This window comes from Equus quagga, chromosome 7 (assembly GCF_021613505.1).
Source record: "Equus quagga isolate Etosha38 chromosome 7, UCLA_HA_Equagga_1.0, whole genome shotgun sequence".
NCBI classification, from domain to species: domain Eukaryota; kingdom Metazoa; phylum Chordata; class Mammalia; order Perissodactyla; family Equidae; genus Equus; species Equus quagga.
Window position 1 is genome coordinate 32,112,347 of NC_060273.1, and position 21,462 is coordinate 32,133,808.

The following is a 21,462-nucleotide window of genomic DNA, read 5'->3' on the forward strand; positions in this document are numbered from 1 at the left end:
ATTCCTGTGCATCACCAGCCCCAGATCTAGAAGTCCAGAGTATGTGTGTCCAGCGGTCATGCAGTGTCTCATACCTGTGCCCTGTTAATGCAGGGGTCTGCTCCATCAAGACTTATACAGTGGAGACTTCTCCAATTACAGGAAAGGGTACAGATCCTCGGCAGACAAAAGATGTCAAATGTCCACTCCAGGCAGGGCTAGTTAAGCAATTGATCATGGGCTGAAATGGACCTAAAGCTGCTTCCTAGAGAAAGTCTGGGTTGTTCTCATGGGCCATTCCAAGTGGCAGTTCAAAACTGAGGTGTTCTCCTACCTAGAAGAAATGGACATTTAAACCCTTGGTTTTGTTGTGGTTTTGTGTTTGATTTTCTTTAGTGGGTGTACCTACAGAGGACTTGAGAATCTTCTATCGGGGGGTTGTGAATAAGCTCTCTGTCATGGGCTGAAGTCTCCCCTCAAAGCAGTTTCTTCTGCCCTTGCTACTTTGGGTTTCTGACTTCAGATGACTTACTGAAATCGTACAGTGAGGTGAGACCTGCTATTTGGTGTGATTAACTAGCCCTGGAAAATGTTCTGTTAGTCTAGTAGAATTCTGCCTGGATACAGTGAATGCAAATATTCCCTGCTATGTTTATTTGAAATAGGCATTTTCTATATTTTAGTGGCATATGGTGCTAAGATTTTATCATACTTTCTTATAAAGAGCCAGGAAATTTTCTCTGCTTAAAAATGTGTTTATAAACAATAGACTTGCAATGAATATTCCCATCTGTTAGGTGAACATAATTTGTGTAGGGATTCCTGTAATAGGTGGAGCACTTTGCAACTTTTTTGAATATTTTTTCCCTGGTGGGACCTTAGACTGAAGAGATGGTACATGACAGCACATGCCTAATATTCAATTTTGTATCTGTTCTCTCTGTTGTTTGAAAGCACTGCTATTTTTGTGCATTAGTACATAGGATTATTATAGAAATTTATAAGAATTTAAAATCTATTTAGGATACTGCAAAAAAGGAAAAAATGGAATGAATAACAATTATATAACTATGGTTATGTTACAATGATGAACCTGTTCTTGTAGTTTTTCGAATATATACTCCAATACCTTGTGTTATCTCTTTTCCAGAAACTTTTGTTGACTTTGTTTTAACCTAATCTCAAAACTCCTCCTTATTATAATCACAGTGTATAATAACCAAAGCTGCTCATCCTTCTAACCTTGATTTATAACTTAAATAAATGGCACTGACTCTTTGTGTTCAGTTTGATATTATTCTGATTTTCTTTACTCATTAATTTTTTGTTTGCGATGAACCATTCCTCAGAATAGAAGAAAATTTTATAGATTAAAACTCAGCAACATTATTTTCATAAAAGATTTTATTAATCTTCTCATAGGATCTCAAGACGGTTATCAGAGGGAAAACATACTTTGATTAATATTTTTTAATACTCAATTACCTGTAGTGTCCAAATGTTTTATTCACTTAAAAATTATGCCTTCAGCACCTTTTTCAGGTTGACTAATTGGACATAGTTGAATAAAAAGATGAGCAATGATTGAATATCAGAGATTTCAAGGTATACTTAGGAACTGAGCAAAGAAAGCGTAACATACACTGTGCCTTTTACCTGATTTTTTTAAAAAAAATTCCCTCATTTGACTTTGTAAGAGGAAGTATTTAAATAAAGATTACTACTAGAACATCTTTTGTAGAGGATAGCATCATTGCCTTTTCTCCTTTTTGAAAAATAGGCTACCATTCGATTGGGTTTTAGCTATTTTTCTTTCTTATAATAAACACCTTCCCATGTGTGAAAAGTATCCCGGACTCAAGCCTTATTCTTGATTTGTTTGTGAATATGGCCTGGAAATTAATTAATGATCTCTCTTAGGCAGCGTGGAGGATGTGGGCTCTGGAGCCATAAAACTCACTTTAGACATCCTTGGTTAAACATCCTTACTCACGGATTTCAAAGCATCCTAAGTTATAAAACTATAAAACTAACGGTAAACCTAAAGCAAGGCTTTTATGGAAACTGTATCTTCTAACCAATTTTTTTCCCTATAAAATTTTACTGAAGTTTTTAGAAAGGCATTGATTTGAAGGATGATTACTTACAGTCACAGGAATGGGGAATATGAATGAAATGACCTTTCAGTCATCCAAAAACTTTTTAAAGCTAATGTCAGGCCATATGTGGAGAAGTAAGAAAGGGAAGTATATAAATCGTGTTGGGAGATGTCTACAACCATGAATGGTGAGAGGAGTTGTGTCATGATGTCACTGCTTTCTTTGCCTTAGTGACATTTCAGGATGTATCTCATCCTGAGAGCCTTGTTTGAACTTTTATATAGGGTGACATGATACATACCGTTAAGACTGTTGCCAGTTCTAGAAATAACTTTTAGAAATTCTGAGAGGTAGAATTATAAAATTTTTCATTGAAAAGTCTAGTGTAAGTGCAGTGATGTTTAACGTCTCTCATTCATTCAGCCAGCCATGAGTGATATCTTCTGTGTGCATGGCACTGTACTAGGCAGCAGGGCTACCAAGATGACAAGCCGGATCGAGAGCCTAGCTCCACGTAGTATTTACAGCCCACTTGGGGAGACAGATATCCATGAAATAATCTCACAAATAAATTGCAGTTGCAGTAGGTTCGTGGCTCAGGGGAGGACTCTGTAGAGATTAGTTTACCAAGACGAAAACTGAGCACCTGCTAGACGAGAGGCCAGGGCTGCTCTCGATCCGAACCATTAACACTTCTTCTTGGTTTTGGCAGGTATATTATTCCATCTCTACAGAGGCTCGATGCTGGGTTTTACCGCTGTGTGGTGCGGAACAGAATGGGAGCACTCTTGCAAAGAAGATCAGAAGTTCAAGTCGCATGTATGTGTACATTGAAAAGATCTCCAGCTAACAAAAATAGAGTATCTGTGGGGAATGCCAATCAAAATTACTTTTAACCATTGTAGGAACTGAAATTCTGTCTTGGATTCTCTTTGGAATAGAATAATTGCTAAAATTGGTTGAGAGATAAGTAAATAGCCAATGTTGGTGGTCTGATCATGATGACGTGGCTCATGAGTCACATGCCACTTTTTTCAATTCATCAGAACAAAGGGCCTATAAGGCACTGTGCAGGATAAAAAAAAAGATGCCTTCTGTATTATGAATTAGCTTGCTACTCTTAGCTTTTATTATTTCCAGATTCAAATGCTTTTTAAATAAAAAATTAAACTCAGATACAATTTCATCAATTTGTAATCAATTCTTTCCAATGTTGATTTGCTTAGAAATCCTTTAGCTACATAACAGAAAATACATACACAGTCAATGTCCCAGATGGAGATAATGTTATAGTGATTTAATTAATTCTCCATTGGGCAGACCCATTTTGAAGAATGAAACTTTTAAAAAGTCACTGAAGATCTCATAATGCAGGGAGCTTGATTTTTAGTGTAGTCTTTAGGAGTAGTGGAAGAGGGAAATTGGTCTATGCAAAGCATTTAATACTTTTCTAGTCCAAAATCTGTGAAGCGTAGGATCCATCTAAAATGGCCTGTCTGCCTTATTATATTTAGAATTTAATATTAAAATGTCTCTTCGTGTAAAAGAAAGCAAAAAGTGTTATGAAATTTTAAATTATGTATTAGTATGTCATGATAGATTTTAAAGAAATCTAAAGAGCTCCTAAATTGGGCTGTGCTAACCAGTGATGACAATATTTTCTCCCTCTTTTTATTTTTTGCCGAAGAAGGTTTGCCCTGAGCTAACATCTGTTACCAATCTTCCTCTTTTTTTTTTTTTTTGCTTGAGGAAGATTAGCCCTGAGCTAACATCTGTGCCAGTCTTCCTCTACTTCGTATGTGGGTCACTGCCACAGCATGGCGGACCAGTGATGTGGGTCCATGCCCAGGATCCGAACCTGTAAACCTAGGCCACTGAAGTGGAGCGAGTCAAACTTAACCACTATGCCATGGGGCTGGCCCCTCCCCTTGGTTATTTTAACCCCAGTTAGAGCCTGTAGTTTTCAGTGTTACTATATAAAATAAAATAATTTCTAGTTACTCTACTATAATTACTAGTGACTGAGTGAGGTGCTGATGCCACACATGTTTGGTTATGTTTTCAATTACTGGGGATTCTTAAATTTTTCTGAGTTGTGGCTGTGAAATCACTCAGCTCAATCTGTCTGCAGAGTAATTCAGAACTGTTATTCAATTGGATTAATGAAAACTAATTAATCAATCAAAAGTTCACATCAATGCTCAAAATATATTTGAATAAGTTAACAACTTGGAATTAATTGTAATATATTCGATTTTATAAAATTAGATTTGGACTTTTTCTTGCTTGCTTATTTATATCCTTTTTTCTATCCTTTATCTCTAGCTCTTAGATTTTCTCTCATCTCTTTTCTCCTTCTCTTTGATAACAAATTTCACTTTACTTTAAAATTGCCATGCATATTTTCCTAATCTGTTTCATTAGTTTGTTTCACCCTTTTCCTAGACTATTAAATGCTGCTTATGACATGGGAAATAATTTCTTTTGAGTCAAAAACCCATTGGTAATAGAGGTCTTCTATAGACTATTCCCAATTTGTATACATTCAGACAAAAATATAGTATACATGTCATATCTATGTAGATACACATACAGCTGTACATAATCATAATATGGAAATTTTTTCAAAATTTCAAATGTTACTAATTTTAAACATTGGCCGCTTATACCCACATTCTAATGGCTGGGTTGTTTTTTCGTATGACCCCAGTTTTTTAAATGTTGGTAACCAGTAGAACAAAGACTGGAACAAAATCTACCTGCCCCAAACTAAATCAATGGTGTGGGGTTTGGAAAACCCTCTAACAACAAATCAAACATTAGAAAATGTTTCTCCCAAAAGATCTGTTAGGAAGACAGTCAACCTAGAAAGGAAGAGAAGGGGAATCTGGCAGGGGAACAGTGATGCCTTGGCGGCACTAGCTGGAGAGATTTGGGAGCTGGGAGATGTGTACAAGCATCTTATCACAGTTTCTGTGAAAACCACTTCATGTGGCACTAGGATGCTTTTCAGTGGTTTCTTTCAGTATTAAAATCACCTGCAAACGTTTCACTGTGTTGTTGCAGCAGCACAGAGACCATGAAGTTCTGCTGAATCCTGTGTTTTGTGGGCACTTTGGGGGCGCATGGCTTTACCTCGTGCTTCCCTTCTCCCCGTGCTCTGCACTCGTCAGCGTTGCTGCTCAGTCTCTCGTCTTATTGCTTAATTAGAGCGACGTCGGTGACTTTGCTATAAAATACACTTGTTTCCTTCTTTGAGCCTCCTCTCCCTCAAAAAAGAGTTTCCTAGAACTTCAAAGGTCTGGTTTTTCTCTGCAGATATGGGAAATTTCATGGATACAGACCAGAGGAAAACGGTTTCTCAAGGACATGCAGCAATTCTCAACTTACTGCCCATCACCAGCTGCCCCAGACCTCAAGTCACTTGGTTCAGAGAAGGGCACAAGATTATTCCAAGCAACAGAATGTAAGTTGCTCCAAACTTAAAAGTTTGAAACACAGCCCATTATACTTGCTGGCACCATTTACATATTATGTGTACCAATTAAGCCTGGAAAAGAGTAACCTAGTCTAGCTGTCCTACCCCAGTCCTTAATAAGTAGCGATTTTAAGACCGGCTTGGAAATTTTTAAGCAGTTTAAGAATGTAGTCATGTAATGGTATTCTTCGTTATGCCGCATGCCCTACATAAAGTGCTCTTACTTACTCTTTAGGGTCTGTGTTTCCCTTTTTGGAATCCACTTTTTGAGATATCATTGTCATCCGAGTTGTGTTTAGCTTCAAATACTAATTTAGTGAGTGCTGGTATTTACTTACAGAGCTGTGGGTTTTCCCTCTTGTTACCGAGCCGTGTTTGATACTACTTTCTCTGACGATAAAACAGTAATTACTGCTTATTTCTCTTTATCCTTTTATCCCACCATGACAGTTTTATTTCCCTTCATCTAATTAGTGGTTTGCCCGTCTATTGCAGAATAGTTGCTTTGTGATTAGTTAAGCATTATTTCAAGGTGTTCTTGCCTATCCCACATTCAAGATATTTATCTAATGCCAATCAGATTGTCTTCGTTTGGAGCTTAAAGTGATTAAAAAGAATTTTTGGTATATATTTCATAACTGGGTATTTTGCAATGTAATTTAAAGATGATATACCAAATATAAAGGTTTCAAGGATGAACATTTCTGAAAGAATCCTGAAATGCTAATAAACTGAGGCTAAAAGTCAAACATGTATGCTGTCAGATGGTTGCGCTCAGATAAAAATTTGTGAGAAGAAAATGCTCTCGTTTTCTTTTGTTTTTTTCCCCACAAGGATATGTGTAAGACAATTTGCTGAATAAATTTCAAATGTAGCTATGAAAGGAACTGTGGGACCTCAGCTTGCTTTCTCCCCTGCCAGAGCATCCATGGGGTCTCTTCTCTGAGTCCAGCATCACGGCTCTTTCACCTGGGCATCTGAACCCTGCTTGAACCTAGACTATTCTTAAGCTTATTTAGCAAATGTTTCTATTTTGGTTATTGGAAAAAGGAAAAACATTGAAATATATAAAATCTGTATTTTAAAATTCTAGTGAAAAAGCAATTACCCTAGTAAATGGGATAACTGCTCTCCTTTTCCTTTATTTTACTAAAAGTTGCTTAGGTATCCACCTTTGTACTGATTCCAATGATAACAAATGCCTCACCAGTTGGAGTGAAACGAAGAGGAGGGATCAATTTCTCATTCTTTTAGAGGCTGTTAGACTGAACAAAAGGCAGCTAAGACAAATTCTTGTCAAATATTCTGGAAGATTCCAGAGATGAGTACAGCATAGCTGGGCAGAGTTGGGATGAATGCTGGGAAGAGTTGGTACTAGGGAGGGGTGGGCAGGTTGAAGTAAGCTTCCTCTCAAACACTGCAACTTCTCATTAATGTCAGTGGTAGCACAATTGATGGTGGAAGGATTAACTCAGTGGCAAATAACTATATTCGTTTGTTAACCTGTGGTCCAGCTATGTTCATGAGACGTTTATTGAAGAAGTACAAAGGGATATAGAATGAAATAGCAACTCTTAATTTTATAAGCGTTTCTTTTCACTTGCAAATTCTTGCTGAAGACTCTTTAATTCCTGGTGAGCTAATAATGTAGAGACACTAGTGGGGCTTTAACTTAATGTCATATCAAACAAGCGATCTGCTTACAACCCTGAAGCTATTGATAGCTCTCCCATCTCAGCAGAATCATATGCCGATCTACCTTTTTCTTTTAAAGATGATACAAGGCTGATTATGGATACTTACACATTTGCAAGGTTATATTTTCTACCTCATCATCACCCCCATAATTATTTAGTTTCATATTTTCTACCTCATCACCACCCTCATATTTATTAAGTACCTGCTGTGCAAGATATCATAAATTAGTACGTGTGTGGTTTTCTCCAAGTTTACACATCATTCGAAGATATATTACTTTCCACTTCTAAGGATGTTCAGCCTTGGACCACAGATGGAAGGGCTTTTCTGCATTGCCCCCACCCAGATGGTTGGCAGACAACAGTCACACGGCCTTAGATCTGTTCTGTGCCACCAGCGGTGTCATTTAAAAATGAACATTTGGTTCAGAGTGTTTCACACGTATTGAAACAGGTCAAGCCTCTGCACCTGCTTTTAACCTGATTCTCTGAGGTCAGTTCCCTGACACAGCGAGAGAGACAGCCCTTTGTCATCGAGAGGAGGAACCCCATCTCACCACCTCCTGTTCTTTAACGTTGGCTAGTTCCCTTCCAAATGTGAACTTTAGGCTTACAATGAAATGACTTTTTTTTTTTTCATTTTCAAGGGAAACAGTAAGTCTAATGTTTCCTAACTTGAAAAATTAGTTCAACAGTCTATTAATAATTTTAATGGCAGCTGTTATTTATTAAGGACAAACTTTAAAGGTCTCTCTCTGATCCTCCAGATTGCCTTCTGAGACAGGTGTAATTGGCTCCACTTAGAGCTATCAGAACTGAAGATTGGAGATGTTAACCGACCTGCCTGAGGGCACACAGCTGACAAAGGCAGAGCTGGGATTCAAACCCAGTCTGCCTGACTCTGAATCTCATCCTCTCTTCTGCATCAGGCTAATTCTTCTTTTCGCTTTATTTTGCTGAACTTCTTTATGCTTTTGATTTATTTTTTCCATTTGCTGCTTTAGCCTTTTTTTCCTTCCTTTTTAGAGAACCAGCTTTCAATTTGAAATTCAAAGGTTAACCCAGGTTGCCGTGAGCCACAGGCGTATACAAACACATGTGCCCACATCAACAGTGAGCATGCCTGCGTATGCATTATTTATCCTTTCATATTGGGTTCATTGGTCCCTAACTCCAGAAATTTTTGGCAAAGCGAAGGTAAATTTGGCCTTCCAATTAAGGCATGGACTTTATGAAATTCAGAGGCCTAGTGGGCAATGGGAGTGGAAGTTATCTCTGTGTCTCTGTATAGGGGTCAGCAGGTGACAGCACAGAGTGGATGGCAACAAGAGATATAGGGGTGATTACCACGTGCAGAATCCGACGCCCTATCACGGGCAGGCTCTTTGTTCTTCAACTACATCCTTGTTGAATAAGAGGTTTAAATTGTGTTGGGAAAACAGCAGCAGAAATTTGTCATCATTCGTGGAAAAGTGGCTGAAGTGAATGTCCTGCTGGTGGGGCTTGAGCTGCCTCACCTTCGTAGGAGAAAGGCTAAGTGAAAAACTTATAAAGTTCTGACTGCAGTTTGGGCATTTTTTATTTTTTCATTCGTTCACCAAGTACTTTTTGAGGGTATACTGTGTGCCCAGTACCATTCCAGGCACTGAGCAGACAGCAGTAAACAAAGAAGTCTCCTGTCCTCAAGGAGCCTACCTCCAGGTGGAAGGAAGCAGATGCTCACCTGCTGAATATGTGCTCTGCCAGCTGGTGATGAGCAGCGAGGAGAAAATAGAGCCGGTGAGGGGGCAAGGAATGCAGGGTGGGTGGGTTGCTGTTTGAGACACGGAATCAGAGGAGGCCTCTCTGGTAACAGACTGAGCAGAAACCTGAATGAATCAAGGGAGCAAGGTGTGGGGCTATATCACTGAGAACGGCGAGTGTGAAAGTCCTGAGGTGGGAGCGTGTCTGTTATTGGAGGAGTGCCAGGGAGGCCAGTGGGGCTGGTGTGGAGTGAGAGAGAGGGCTGGAGATGAGGGCATTGAGCAAGCCGGGGCCAGATTCCTAGAACTGGGTTACTCAGCCACAGTGAGGACTTCGGCATTTACTCTGGGGATCTGAGCAGAGCAGCGACGCAATCTCGCTTAGGATTCTTCTGTTAAGAATTGTGTTAAGAATAGACTGTAGGACGACAGAATCAGAAACCAGGAGGCCCGTGAGGGGTGTGCTGCATTCATTCAGGTGGCTTAGATGAGGGTGGTTTGGGTAGAGGTGGTGAGAAGTGTCAGATACTGATATATTTTGAATGTAGGACCAATAGGACACCCCGTTGGATTGGATGCGGGGTGTGAGAGAAGAAGAGAAGCCACGAATAACTAAGAATTTTGGTCTGAGCAACTGATAGATGGAGTTACCATTTCCTGAATGAGCAGATGATTTTGGGTGAAGCAAGTTTTGCGTGTCTGTGGGGGTGGAGGGGCTGGTGGCGGTGTCTAAAATGTGTTTTGGCCGTGTTAAGTTTGTGATGCACAGTAGATGGCCTAGAGGATCCAGTCACTAGATAGTTGTGTGTGTCTGCCTCAAGGTTAGCAAAGAGCTCTAGGTTAAACTTGGGGGTTGCTGGTGTATTAATGGTATTTAAAGCTCTTTAAAGCTCTGTGTGAAACATATAAGCCAGTAAGCGAAGCCCAAAGAGTTCCATCATATCAGTTAGATGCTCTTGGCTGCAAGTCACAGAGGATGACTCCAGCTAAGCAAAAAGAAAATGTGTTGGGGTATTTAGAGAATTACAGAATCGAACCAATAGAAGAAGATTGGGTGGTAACAGGGCTGCTCCTGAGGCCTGAGGTGCAGGGAGCGAATCAACACTTCAATGGCCTGCCAAGGATGTCCAGGTCCTTATTCCTGGAACTGTGTGAATACGTTAGGTAACAAGGCCAAGGGGGATTATGGTTGCAGAAGCAGTAGGGAACTGATGAGGTGGGAAGGTGGGACAAAAGGAAAAAGCAAAGTCCTAGGATAGTGCAGTTAAGTTGGCATCTGTACTCACCGCGGCAATGCCAAACGCTCGCAGCTGTTTCTCTCAGCATCTCGCCTTCAGGCTTTAGCTGGTGAGAGTCACGATCCTGTTGTGTTTGTAGGTCCTGTCTCCTCAAGTAGCCTTAACCTCCCCTGAGTATTGACCATCTAAAACGTCTTTGTTTTTATAACTCTATCTGGCCTGGTGCTATGCGTAGCAGACGTGCAATAGTGAAATGCCTGAATGAATGAATGAGTGAATGAATGAAGAAACGGGAAGAAAAGTCATGTAATAATATCTGTAAACTTCCTCACCAAAAAGGAAAAATAAAAGCATAACAAACCTCAGGAAAAAATGCTCTTCATGAAGGAGAAATATATCTTGGAAAGGCAAACTATTTTGAAAGAATTGAGAATAAGTTATACTCAGAATTTTGATTATGTGATTACAGGTTTTATTTATCTGAGAGGATGAAAACATGCATGTTTATTTTTCTGATTTACTGCATCCAAACAGTTTGCTACATTTGCATTTCAAAGATGAGTATAGGCTTGTCTTATACATAGAGTCTAATTTGCTAATACACTTGCTCTATGTTATTTTGGTTTAGATATGTGTTCTTTGTTTCCTGTTATTTCTCGAAATATGAAATGTGAATGTTGATGACACGCAATATTTCTCTTACCTCCAGGAGGTAATTTATGTCGGCAGTTATCAGATTAGGACGCAAAAACTTGTTCTGTACAATGCCATTCTTTTGCTTAATTGCAGGTTCTTGTGCTCAAATTGCATCCTGTAGCCAACCTGACAGGAATGTGAAAGCACAAGTGTACTTGCGTGTGTTTTCCTGGAAATGCGAGGTTTATAGATTAAATATTTCAAAGCTCCCATCAGCTTTGCGAGACGACTTGCCAGGAATGATCTGAATTGTGAAGTATGGGCAGTAAACAGCATCCCAGCTGACTTAGAAACAGTCTGACTCATAATTGTCCATGCTCAAACACTTGAACATCCATTAGCTTATTACCATTTCATTTCAATTGCTTCAAGAAAGGTTTGTTTAAATTAGCACTTGTATTGGAAGTCACAACTTAATGCTTGAATGAAGGAGATCTGGTTGTAATAATCTTTTTATAGTTAACTTTCAAAATAATATGCTTTAAAAAATTTTATATTTTACAGGCATTTTTTGCATATTTCTAGAGTATGTCTATACGTGTGAATTGAGCCATATTGGTATAAGTCAAAAAGACTAGGAGATACAGGCTCCAGATCTGCTTCCGCTATTAATTCTGACCTTGGGCAAATTATTTACTCTCTTTTGCCTCCATTTTCTCAAGTCAGTGTTGAGGGAGATGTACTAAATGACCCCTAAGTTTCTTTCTGGTGCTAATATTCGGCGATGCTCATGAAGTGGTACCCAGGGCTAGTGCTGCCTCTCCCTCCCTCTCTTTCTTCCTTCATGCATTTGATAGATATTTATTGAGCACTTTCTTGTGCCCAGCACTGTTGTAGCTTCTGGGGACAGAAAGGAGGCATCGGAGGTCCTATCATCAATGAGTTATGGTCCGGTGGAAACAGGTTAATAAATGGGAAACTTTCAGAGGAGGATGAACGCTATGAGGGCAATGAATGGGGGGGACAAGAGAAAACTGAGTGGGAAAAGGGGGGAAGTGGATGCAACTCTACATTGCGTGGTCAAAGACAGCCTCTCTATGCATGTGACATTTTAAAAACCATTTTAGAGGCTGGCCTGCTGGTGTAGTGGTTAAGTTTGCGTGCTCTGCTTCAGTGGCCCAGGGTTTACAGTTTGGGATCCTGGGTGTTGACCTAGCACTGCTCATCAGGCCATGCTGTGGTGGCATCCCACATAAAATGGAGGAAGATTGGCACAGATGTTGGCCTGGCGACAAGCCTTCTCAAGCAAAAAGAGGAAGGTTGGCAACAGATGTTAGCTCAGGGCCAATCTTCCTCTCACACAAACACCAAAACTCATTTTATTGAGTTTTAATTTACATACCATACAATGCACAGATTTTGAGTACACAGGTTGATGAATGTTAACAAATGTGTACACAGATATAATCACCATCCAAGTTGAGTTCTCTCACACAGTTAGTCCCCCTTGCCCCTGCCCATGATTCTACTTTCTATTATCATAGCTTAGTTTGCCTGTTCTAGAATTTCTTATAAATAGAATCATAGAATATGAAATCTTTTGTGTCTACCTTCTTTCATTCCTTGTAATTTCTGAGATATTCTCAAGGTGATATTTAATAACAATAATTATTAATATTTTTTGAGCACCAGGCACTGTTTTAAGTGTTTTCTCTATAATGACTCGCTTGATCCTCTCAGCAGCCCCGTGGGCTGTACTGTTATTATCTTTGCTTTACTAATAAGAGTGAAGGCAGAGAGAAGCCGACAGCTGGTCAGTGTTAGAGCCGTTTGGAACCTGTGCCCCCACCTGCCCCTCTGTGCTGTACTGCTTCGTCAGGTTGATATCTGAAAGACGAGGGGCCATGTACAGATCAGAGGGCGAATATTCTGGGTAGAGGGGGAAAATACATACAAAACAGGAAAGAGCTTGTTGTATTTGCCAAATGGAAGGGGCTACGGTGTGGCTCGGGCATTGTGCAGAGGGGGCAGAGAGAGTGGAAAGAGGAGAGACCTGAAAAGGAAACAGCCCCTGGAGGTGCAAGAATTGAGAAAGGAATCTGGATTTTATTCCGTATGCAGTGGGAAGTCTTTGTGTTTTGGGAAAATTTTTTTTGAAATTGTGGTAAAATATACATAACATAAAATTTACCATCTTAACTTTTTACGTATACAGTTTAGTGGCATTAAGTGCATTCACATTGTTGTGCAACCATCACCACCATCCACCTCCAGAACTCTTTCATCTTGTAAAACTGAAATTCTGTCCCATTAAACACTAACTCCCCGTTCCACTCCCCCAGACCCTGGCGCCCACCATGCTACTTTCCGTCTCTATGAACTTGACTACTCCAGGTCTCTCATATAAGTAGAGTCACGCAGGATTTGTCCTTGTTTTCCAGCTTTAATTAAACTTAGCATTTTGGGTTAATTGTAGATTCACATGCAGTTGTAGGAAATAATACAGAGAGATCCCATGAACCCTTTAACCAGTTTCCCCAAATGGTGAGATCTTGCAAAGCTGCAGCATAATATCACAACCAGGATATTGAATTGATACAGTCAAAAGACGGAGCATTTCCGTCACCACCAGGATCCTGCATTTTGCCTTTTATAGCCACAACCGCTTTCCTCCAGCCCTCATCTCCACCCTAAACTCTGACAATCACTAATCTGTTCTCATTTCTGTAATTTTCTCATTCTCTTGAAAGAATGTTGTATTAAGTGGGATCATGCAGTATATAACCTTTTAGGATTGGCTTTTTTCACTCAGCATAATTCTCTGATTCATCCAGGTTGTTGTGTGTGTCATTCTTGGTTCATTTTTATTGTGTAGTATTCCATGATATGGACACACCAGAGTTTATATAATCATTCACCTCTTGAAGGATGTTTGGTTTGTATCCAGTTTTTTGCCATTTTGAATAAAGCTGCTATCAATGTTCCTATACAGGTTTTTGTGCGAACGTAAGTCTTCATTTCTCTGGAATACATGCCCAAGAGTGGGTCATATGGTAGGTACATTTGTAGTTTTTTTAAGACAATGCCAACTGTTTTCCAGAGTGGCTGTGCCATTTTATGTTCCCACCAGCAACATGTGAGTAATCCAGTTTCTCTGCTTCCTCACCAGCGTTTAGTGTTGTCACTGCTTCTTGCTTTAGTCATCCTGATAGGTATATAATTATAATTCCTTGCGTTTTTAATTTGCATTTCCCTAATGGCTGGTGATGTTGAACATCTTTTAATGTGCTGATTTTAAAAAGAGTCAAATAGGAACAAATTAAACTTCTTGAAATGAAAAATATAATCATTTATTTAAAAAGTTAATTGAATGGGTGAAAGAGCAGAGGATATGCAGCTAAAGTGAGAAATATTGTTCTGGTAGATCTGAGGAAAAAACTTAAAATACAGCACAGAGATAAAAAGATGGAAAATATGGAAGACAGGCTAAGAGATATAGAGGATAGAATAATCAATAGATATCCAAGAAGAGTTCCAGAAGGATAGAATGGACGATAATGTCCAAAGTGATAATTGTTGTGATATTTCCTAAAATGATGAATCCTCAGAGTCAAGAAGTAGAATGAGCTCCAAGTAGGATAAATGAAAATAAATCCAAATCTAGATATATTATAGTATAACTATAGAACTTCGAAGACGGAGAAGAAATCTTAAAAGCAACCATACACATAATTCAGGTTGCCTCAAAGGAACAGCAATTAGATCTCAGTCAACAGCAATAATAGAGAAGTTAATAAGACAGAGATAATAGAATAATATCTTCAAAATGCCAAGGGATAACTGCCATCATAGATTCCATTTCCAGCTAAACTGATATCCAAAAGTAAGGGAGACATAAGGATATTTTCAGAGAAGACTGGGAATCTACATTTCTGAGAACTTTGCTGAAAGATCTACTAAGAATGGGCTTGAAGAAAAATATGATATGGGCCAGCCTTGATGGCCTAGTGGTTAAAGTGTGATATGTTATGCTTCAGCGGCCCAGGATCAGTTCCTGAACATGGAACCACACCATTCGTCTGTCAGAGGCCATGCTGTGGCAGTGGCTTAGATTTAAAAAAAACAAAGAAGAAGAAGAAGATTGGCAAGAGATGTCAGCTCAGGGCAAATCTTCCCCAGCAAAAAAAGAGAAAAATATAATACTGAATCTAGAAGGAAATAGAATGTTAGAAATTTTGGTCTTCATTTTAATATCTTCTCTAGTTAAGAGACTTTTAGTAATTGCAATTTTAATATATTTAAAGAAAAGATGATGAAGTAGAGATAGTAAATTGAGATAACTCTTTGGGAATTTTTTTTAAAGATTTTATTTTTCCTTTTTCTCCCAAAGCTCCCCGGTACATAGTTGTGGGTCCTTCTAGTTGTGGCATGTGGGATGCCACCTCAGCATGGCTTGATGATTGATGCCATGTCTACACCCAGGATTCGAACTGGTGAAACTCTGGGCCGCCGAAGCAGAGCGCACAAACTTAACCACTCGGCCACAGGGCCGGCCCCGCTTTGGGAATTTTTACTGAGAATGGCTGCAGAGAAGTGGTGACTGTTTTGAATGGGTACCTGAGTTCAAGGGGTGTGGTTTTTTCTGAAGATGGGAAATACCAGAAAATATTTATATGCTAATGAGAATTCGCCACTAGAGAAGGAGAACGTGAGGATTCAACAATGTATGAGTCCACTCAGAGGAGCAAAGTCCTAGAGAGGTGGCAGGCTGGGTGCCATGGGCAACTACATAACTGCATGAGAATGATGGTTCCAGTGGGGGGTGGTCCACAGGTTCCATCACTGTATGTGGTGGCCCTTCAGGGGATAGCCTTTGATAAAGTCAAGGGCAGCTTCTGCTATAACAGAACTGAAGCCTAATATGGGTTTGGATGAATGTTGTTTGGCAGACATGCTTTTGGAAAATTGAGGGCTTTCTTGTGGATTTTTATTTCCTCTATGAATATTGAGATGAGGTTATAAGTTTAGAGTGAAGTGTGGCAGAAGCAGAGAAGTGAAGGTATTAAATAGTCACCGAGAGAGTCAAAAGCAAATTGAGAAGCATGCTAGGCTTATGGGACAGTTTGAGTACAGGTGCAAGGTTGTGGTTTGTGGTGATGGATTTCTTCAGTAAAGTTGAGAGGTTCTGATGCAGCAGTAGAGAATGCAGCTAATTGGGTTTAAAGAAGTTTGAAGTTTAGCCTGACTGTCACATGGGAGCAAGAAACAAGGATGTCAAGGATATTTGCAAGGGGGTGTGGCTCTTGGTTGTCTCTGAGTTGTATGAGGGAGGAAGTGATGAATGGTCAAATATGGCAGAGTCAGAAGAGTGCAGGAGTCTATAAGATGGAAGAATAGCTGGTGGGGGAATGAGAGGAAGTAGGTGTATTGGGCCCCTCAGATCCTGACATCCTCACCTTGCCTACTGTATTCAGTCCCAGACATCGGGCTTTTCCTCCCATTTGAAAGGGTCAGATGATGCAATCCAGAAAGGTGGCCAAGTTAAGTTCTTGTGGGATGAGCTCTGACCCTTAGAGAATCAGAGAATGGGTGTATGCTAGTGATGGGGAGTGGACCTGCAGAGAAATTTCTCAGGCTGCTCCACCAGGCCTGTTCTGTGAGGCATAGCTTCAAGCAGCCTCTCTGAAGTCATCTTGTGGGTCAAGCACAGCTGCACAGCTGCAGCCAGCAGGGTCACACCCTCCCTTGTCTGTGCTGTCTCCTCCTCTCCCTCCTTCCTGTGACCGTACCCACCGGGAAGCAGTCAACATAGAAGCTGTTGCAGAGGCTCTGTTTCCCAGGAAGACTGGGGTAGGATATGGGGTATTTGAGATCTAGACTTTGGAATGAAACTTTTAGAGGGCTTGGCAAGGTTTAGGGAGCGGTTTGGCAAGGTTTTTTGGCAAGGTTTACCATGAGAGTGCAGGCTGAGATGGGGGAGGAAAATGTCAGTGGAGGCGGAAGGGTTAAGACACTGAGGCGACAGTGTGAGAGTGGGCTTCAACATGGATGGTAAGCCACCTGGGATGATGACAGGAGGAGGAGGAGACAGGGAGATGGAGACCCAGGAGATTCCTTCTCCAATAAATGGGGGATGGGAGGGTTAATGAGAACCCCAGTAGGGGACACGTTGAGAATAAATGGTGGTGTAGCTCAGTCATGTGGACTTCAAAGGAGCTGGGGTTTGGAAAGAGCAAGAGGAGAAATGACAGAGCCCACTGATGTCTTCGATGGGGCTTGCTGTGGGTAACTAGGCACTGGGAATGCCTCCTGGAACTGTTCCTTGCGCATTTGGGTCCAACATCTGGCAGCTTGAAGTCCTACTGCAGTAGACTGAATATTTGTGTCTCCCCCCGCCCCCCCAAATTCATATGTTGAAAACTTTCCCAGTGTGATGGTATTGGAGGTGGGTCTTTGGGAGGTGCTGAGGTTGTGAGGGTGGAGCGCCATAATGGGATTAGTGTCCTTGTAAAAGAGACCTCAGATTGCTCTCTCCCCTTTTCCTGCCATGTGAAGACACAGCAAGAAGGCATCGTCTGTGAACCAGGAAGCGAGTTCTCGCCAGACACTGAATCTGCCCATGCCTTGATCTTGTACTTGTACTTTGTGAGAAATAAATGTTTTTTGTTTATAAGCCATCTAGTCTATGGCATTTTGTTACAGCAGCCCAAATGGACTAAGACACACACCCCGGAAGTATCTATCCGGGGACAGGTCACATAACGTCAGGGTGCCTCAGCTTCATCTAGAAGCCAGACTCTTCCTCCTGAAATTGTCCTGAGATTTAACAGGAGATCATGAATGAGAAAGAACTTACCAACTAATGTTTGAGGAAGTGAAAAACAGTACATGGTACATGTTACCCACCCGAAAAGTTGTGGCCTGATGTGTACCTTACTGATGTCCTGTGTAGATGTGTCTCTGTGCATGGCTGCGTGTGTAGATGTCTCTGGGACTTAGAGCCAGCTGGGAGGGAGAGCCCCAGGGGTAGAGAATATGCTGGAGCCACGGAGCATAGCAGCCCTGCCCCAGTATGCCATAGCACCTGTACATGCCCCACGGGCTTTTCCACTGCTGCTTTCTAAAGCCAGAAAGTTCTTTCTGTTGTTCTTTTTACCACATCCAGGAGGAGTCCCATTGTCTGAGCTGATATTACCCAGGGGCAAATTAGTGTCCATAGAAGTAGGTAAGAAAAAGATTGGAAGCATTCCATTGCTTCAGTGACTACTATACAGAACGCTGACGAAGGCTCCACCTTACTGTGCTTTGTACGAGAAGCTCACCGTGCAAAGTGAGAGGCGGGCTAAGATGGCTGTGAGAAGTTCATATTTCCTTTCCAATTGTCGGGCAGTGTGACATTATTGGATGAAGGGTTACCTTATAAACACTGTTAGATCTGGTCATGGGCTATAGCTAGCAGTAGGCAGATATTTAAGCACGAGGTCTGCCTCGTCACATGATGCAGACGGACTTAACGCAGGTTGTTAAAGCGTCTTCTCTTTGGTAATGTTTGTTGGGCATGTGCAGGCGGCTGACACTGTACCTGCTGCTTTGGGATAAAGGGTACATCACAATTAGAGAACCATTCTGTGCAAACTGAATAGCCTAAGGGCAGGGGGTGGGGATCTTAGAATTATTTGGTTCCATTTAAGTTGGCAATGTAGTGTTTAATGACAAGAGTTTAATATTCTATGTACCAATTTTTCATTTGAAAGTAAAATACCACTTTATTTTACAAGAGCAGATCTAGTGACAATAATGCATTTCTTTACAAATATTAGCCTATTATACATCTTAAGTCAGTTGCACATAATTGCGTTTCACCAACTCTGCATAATACTTTAATTAAAACTAGGATAATTAAAATACGGTTTTAATGAGCAATAAATTCTGAAGTTGCCAAGCCTGGAACGTGTTAGTTGAATCATACCTTGCTCTTTTTTAGCTCTTAGATTTGTATTCACATTATGTTTTGAAATGGCAGCAATCATGAGCAAGAGGCATTCTTTAAATGCATATAATAGTATGTACTCCTAAATATGTTTCTTTATGGCTATCATATATCTTTCTATCTCCCTTGTATATAGTTGGCTGTTTGCTACTGACTTTAATCCCCTGAAGCAAGGAAAAGAATTTTTAAATTTTTTTCCCAGTTTTATTGAAATGTGATTGACATACAACATTGTTGTAGCTTTAGGTGTACAACATAATGATTTGATATATGTATATATTGCAAAATGATAACCGCAATAAATTTAGTTATCTATCACCTCACATACTTACAAATTTTTTTCTTGTGATGAGAACTTTTAAGATCTACTTTCTTAGCACCTTTCAAATATACAATACAATATTGTTAACTATAGTCACCATGCTGTGCATTACATCCACAGAATTTATTGATCTTATAACTGGACATTTATACCTTTGACCACCTTTACCCATTTTCTCCACCTTCAATCCCCTGCCTCTGGCAGCTTCTAGTCTGTTCTCTGTTTACATGAATTCGGTGTTTTTAGATTCCACATATAAGTGAGATCATACAGTACTTGTCTTTGTCTGACTTATTTCATGTAGCACAATGCCCTCAGGTTTCATCCATGTTGCAAATGACAGGATTTCTTTCTTTTTTACGGCTGAATAATATTCCATTATGTATAATAGTCTCAAATTTTCTTTATCCGTTCATCTGTTGATGAACACTTAGGTTGTTTCCATATCTTGACTATTGTACGTAATGCTGCAGTGAATGTGGAGGGTTGCTATCTCTTTGAGATGGTGATTCCGTTTCCTCCAGGCACATACCCAGAAGTGGAATTGCTGGATCATATAGCAGTTCTATTTTTAATTTTTTGAGAAACCTCCAAACTGTTCTCCACAGTGGCTGCACCAGTTTACATTCCCAATAACAGTGCCCAAGGGTTCCCTTTCCTGTACATCCTTGAGCATTTGTTATCTCTTGTCTTATTGATGACAGGCATTCTGACAGGTGTGAGGTGGTAGCTCATTGTAGTTTTGATTTGCATTTCCCTAATGATTAGTGATGCTGAGCACCTTTTCATGTACCTGTTGGCCATTTGAATGTCTTCTTTGGAAAAATGTCTATTCCTTTGCGCATTTTTTAAGTGGATTATCACTTTGTCTTTGAAGGCCCAGCATCTTAGCACAGTGCTTGGCTATACTAAGTAGTTAATGTTTATTGGATGTATGGGTAAGTATTTCTTGAATGAATAAATAAATAATGTACTTGGCTAATTCTGGGGAGATGGTGTGGAACAACGTGCACTACACCGAGACTCAGAAAACTAGGGTCTCATTCTCAGCTCTGTCACTTAGTAGCTGTGTGACCTTGGGCAAATCCTTTAACTATTCCCAACAAAAGTGATATAATGGGATATCTCAAATGGAAATAATAGGTGCTACCCTACCAACCTCTTGGAATTATTACAGGGAATATTTATGTGGTGGATAAAATTATAGGTATGAAAACATTTTCTAGCCTGTAAAGTAAATGTAATATAGTGGTATTGTTTTGATCATTCCCACTTCTGTTCATTATACTCTCTAATTTTGTACATAAACATTCAGTAGTATTCGAAGTCAACTATGCACCAACTCATTTGGAACTATGGAATTTTTAGGTAGTTTTTGTAATGAGTGTTCAGTCCTGGGTCAGTGGCACCTTGTAGTACGAAATACAATGAGCTATGACCCTCCAGCCTCCCCTTCGCCTTCCCTTCGCCCCCAGTTATAATGCCCTTGGGAAATTCAGGCCAGGCTTAATACTGGCTGGGTAATTCAGGAGGCTTTGCTGCATGTGCACCTACTGTACAGTACGTTGCACAGTCGAATATAGGTGACTTTTATTAGCTTCTCTTTTGGATTGTCAGTGTTGCTCTCCCCCAAATACAGGTCATTTATTCATTCACTCATCTGTTCATTTAACAAGTGTGTAATTGCGCTGGCATCAGCCATGAAAGTTACTCCTGAAGCACCAGATTCCCTATGAGGGAAATATGATTTGGACTCTGGCCAAGGGGATACTGCTGGAGTTAATAAGTCAAGAAGACTTTGGGATACTATTTCATTTCTAACCTAGATATAGGGCATGGTCTCTTCGGGCAGCCTCTGGTGATGTGCCAGGATGCATATCACCTTGTGTATCCATGGAGAGCCAACGGTCAGAGTGTGATTCGATTTATACACACACTTGGGGGACACTATGTCATGGCAAGCCTGGTCTCATCTGGTCTTATCCCAGCGACCATAGGCAGAAATCTTGATACCAAAGTGAAGTTCTGTACAAAGGAGGAGGGGAAAAGAAACCCGTGGAAGGAAGGGATGCGCTTAGAGCTCAGGGAAAGTTGCAAGATGTGTGTCCCACCCCAGGGTGTGTGTGCACTTTAGGGTGGGGCCACGAGGAGGCTGTGAACTGGAGAGATGAAGGCATTGGGGGAATGGGGAAGGTCAAAGACGATCAAACAGATGAGAGGCGGCCCGCTAAACTTGGGGAAGAGGCTGTTACATTTAGCAGCCTGTGTCCACTTGATGCCC

General features: G+C 40.5%; 1 protein-coding gene across 1 annotated transcript in view; it reads left to right on the top strand.

The window, feature by feature from the left end:
- Positions 1 to 21,462, top strand: part of SDK1 (sidekick cell adhesion molecule 1) — a 625,710-nt gene that overhangs the window by 93,801 nt on the left and 510,447 nt on the right. The window contains exons 3-4 of the mRNA XM_046666514.1: positions 2,791 to 2,897; positions 5,397 to 5,544. Of these exons, the coding sequence (XP_046522470.1) occupies positions 2,791 to 2,897; positions 5,397 to 5,544 (255 nt within the window). The remainder of the gene's footprint in view (positions 1 to 2,790; positions 2,898 to 5,396; positions 5,545 to 21,462) is intronic.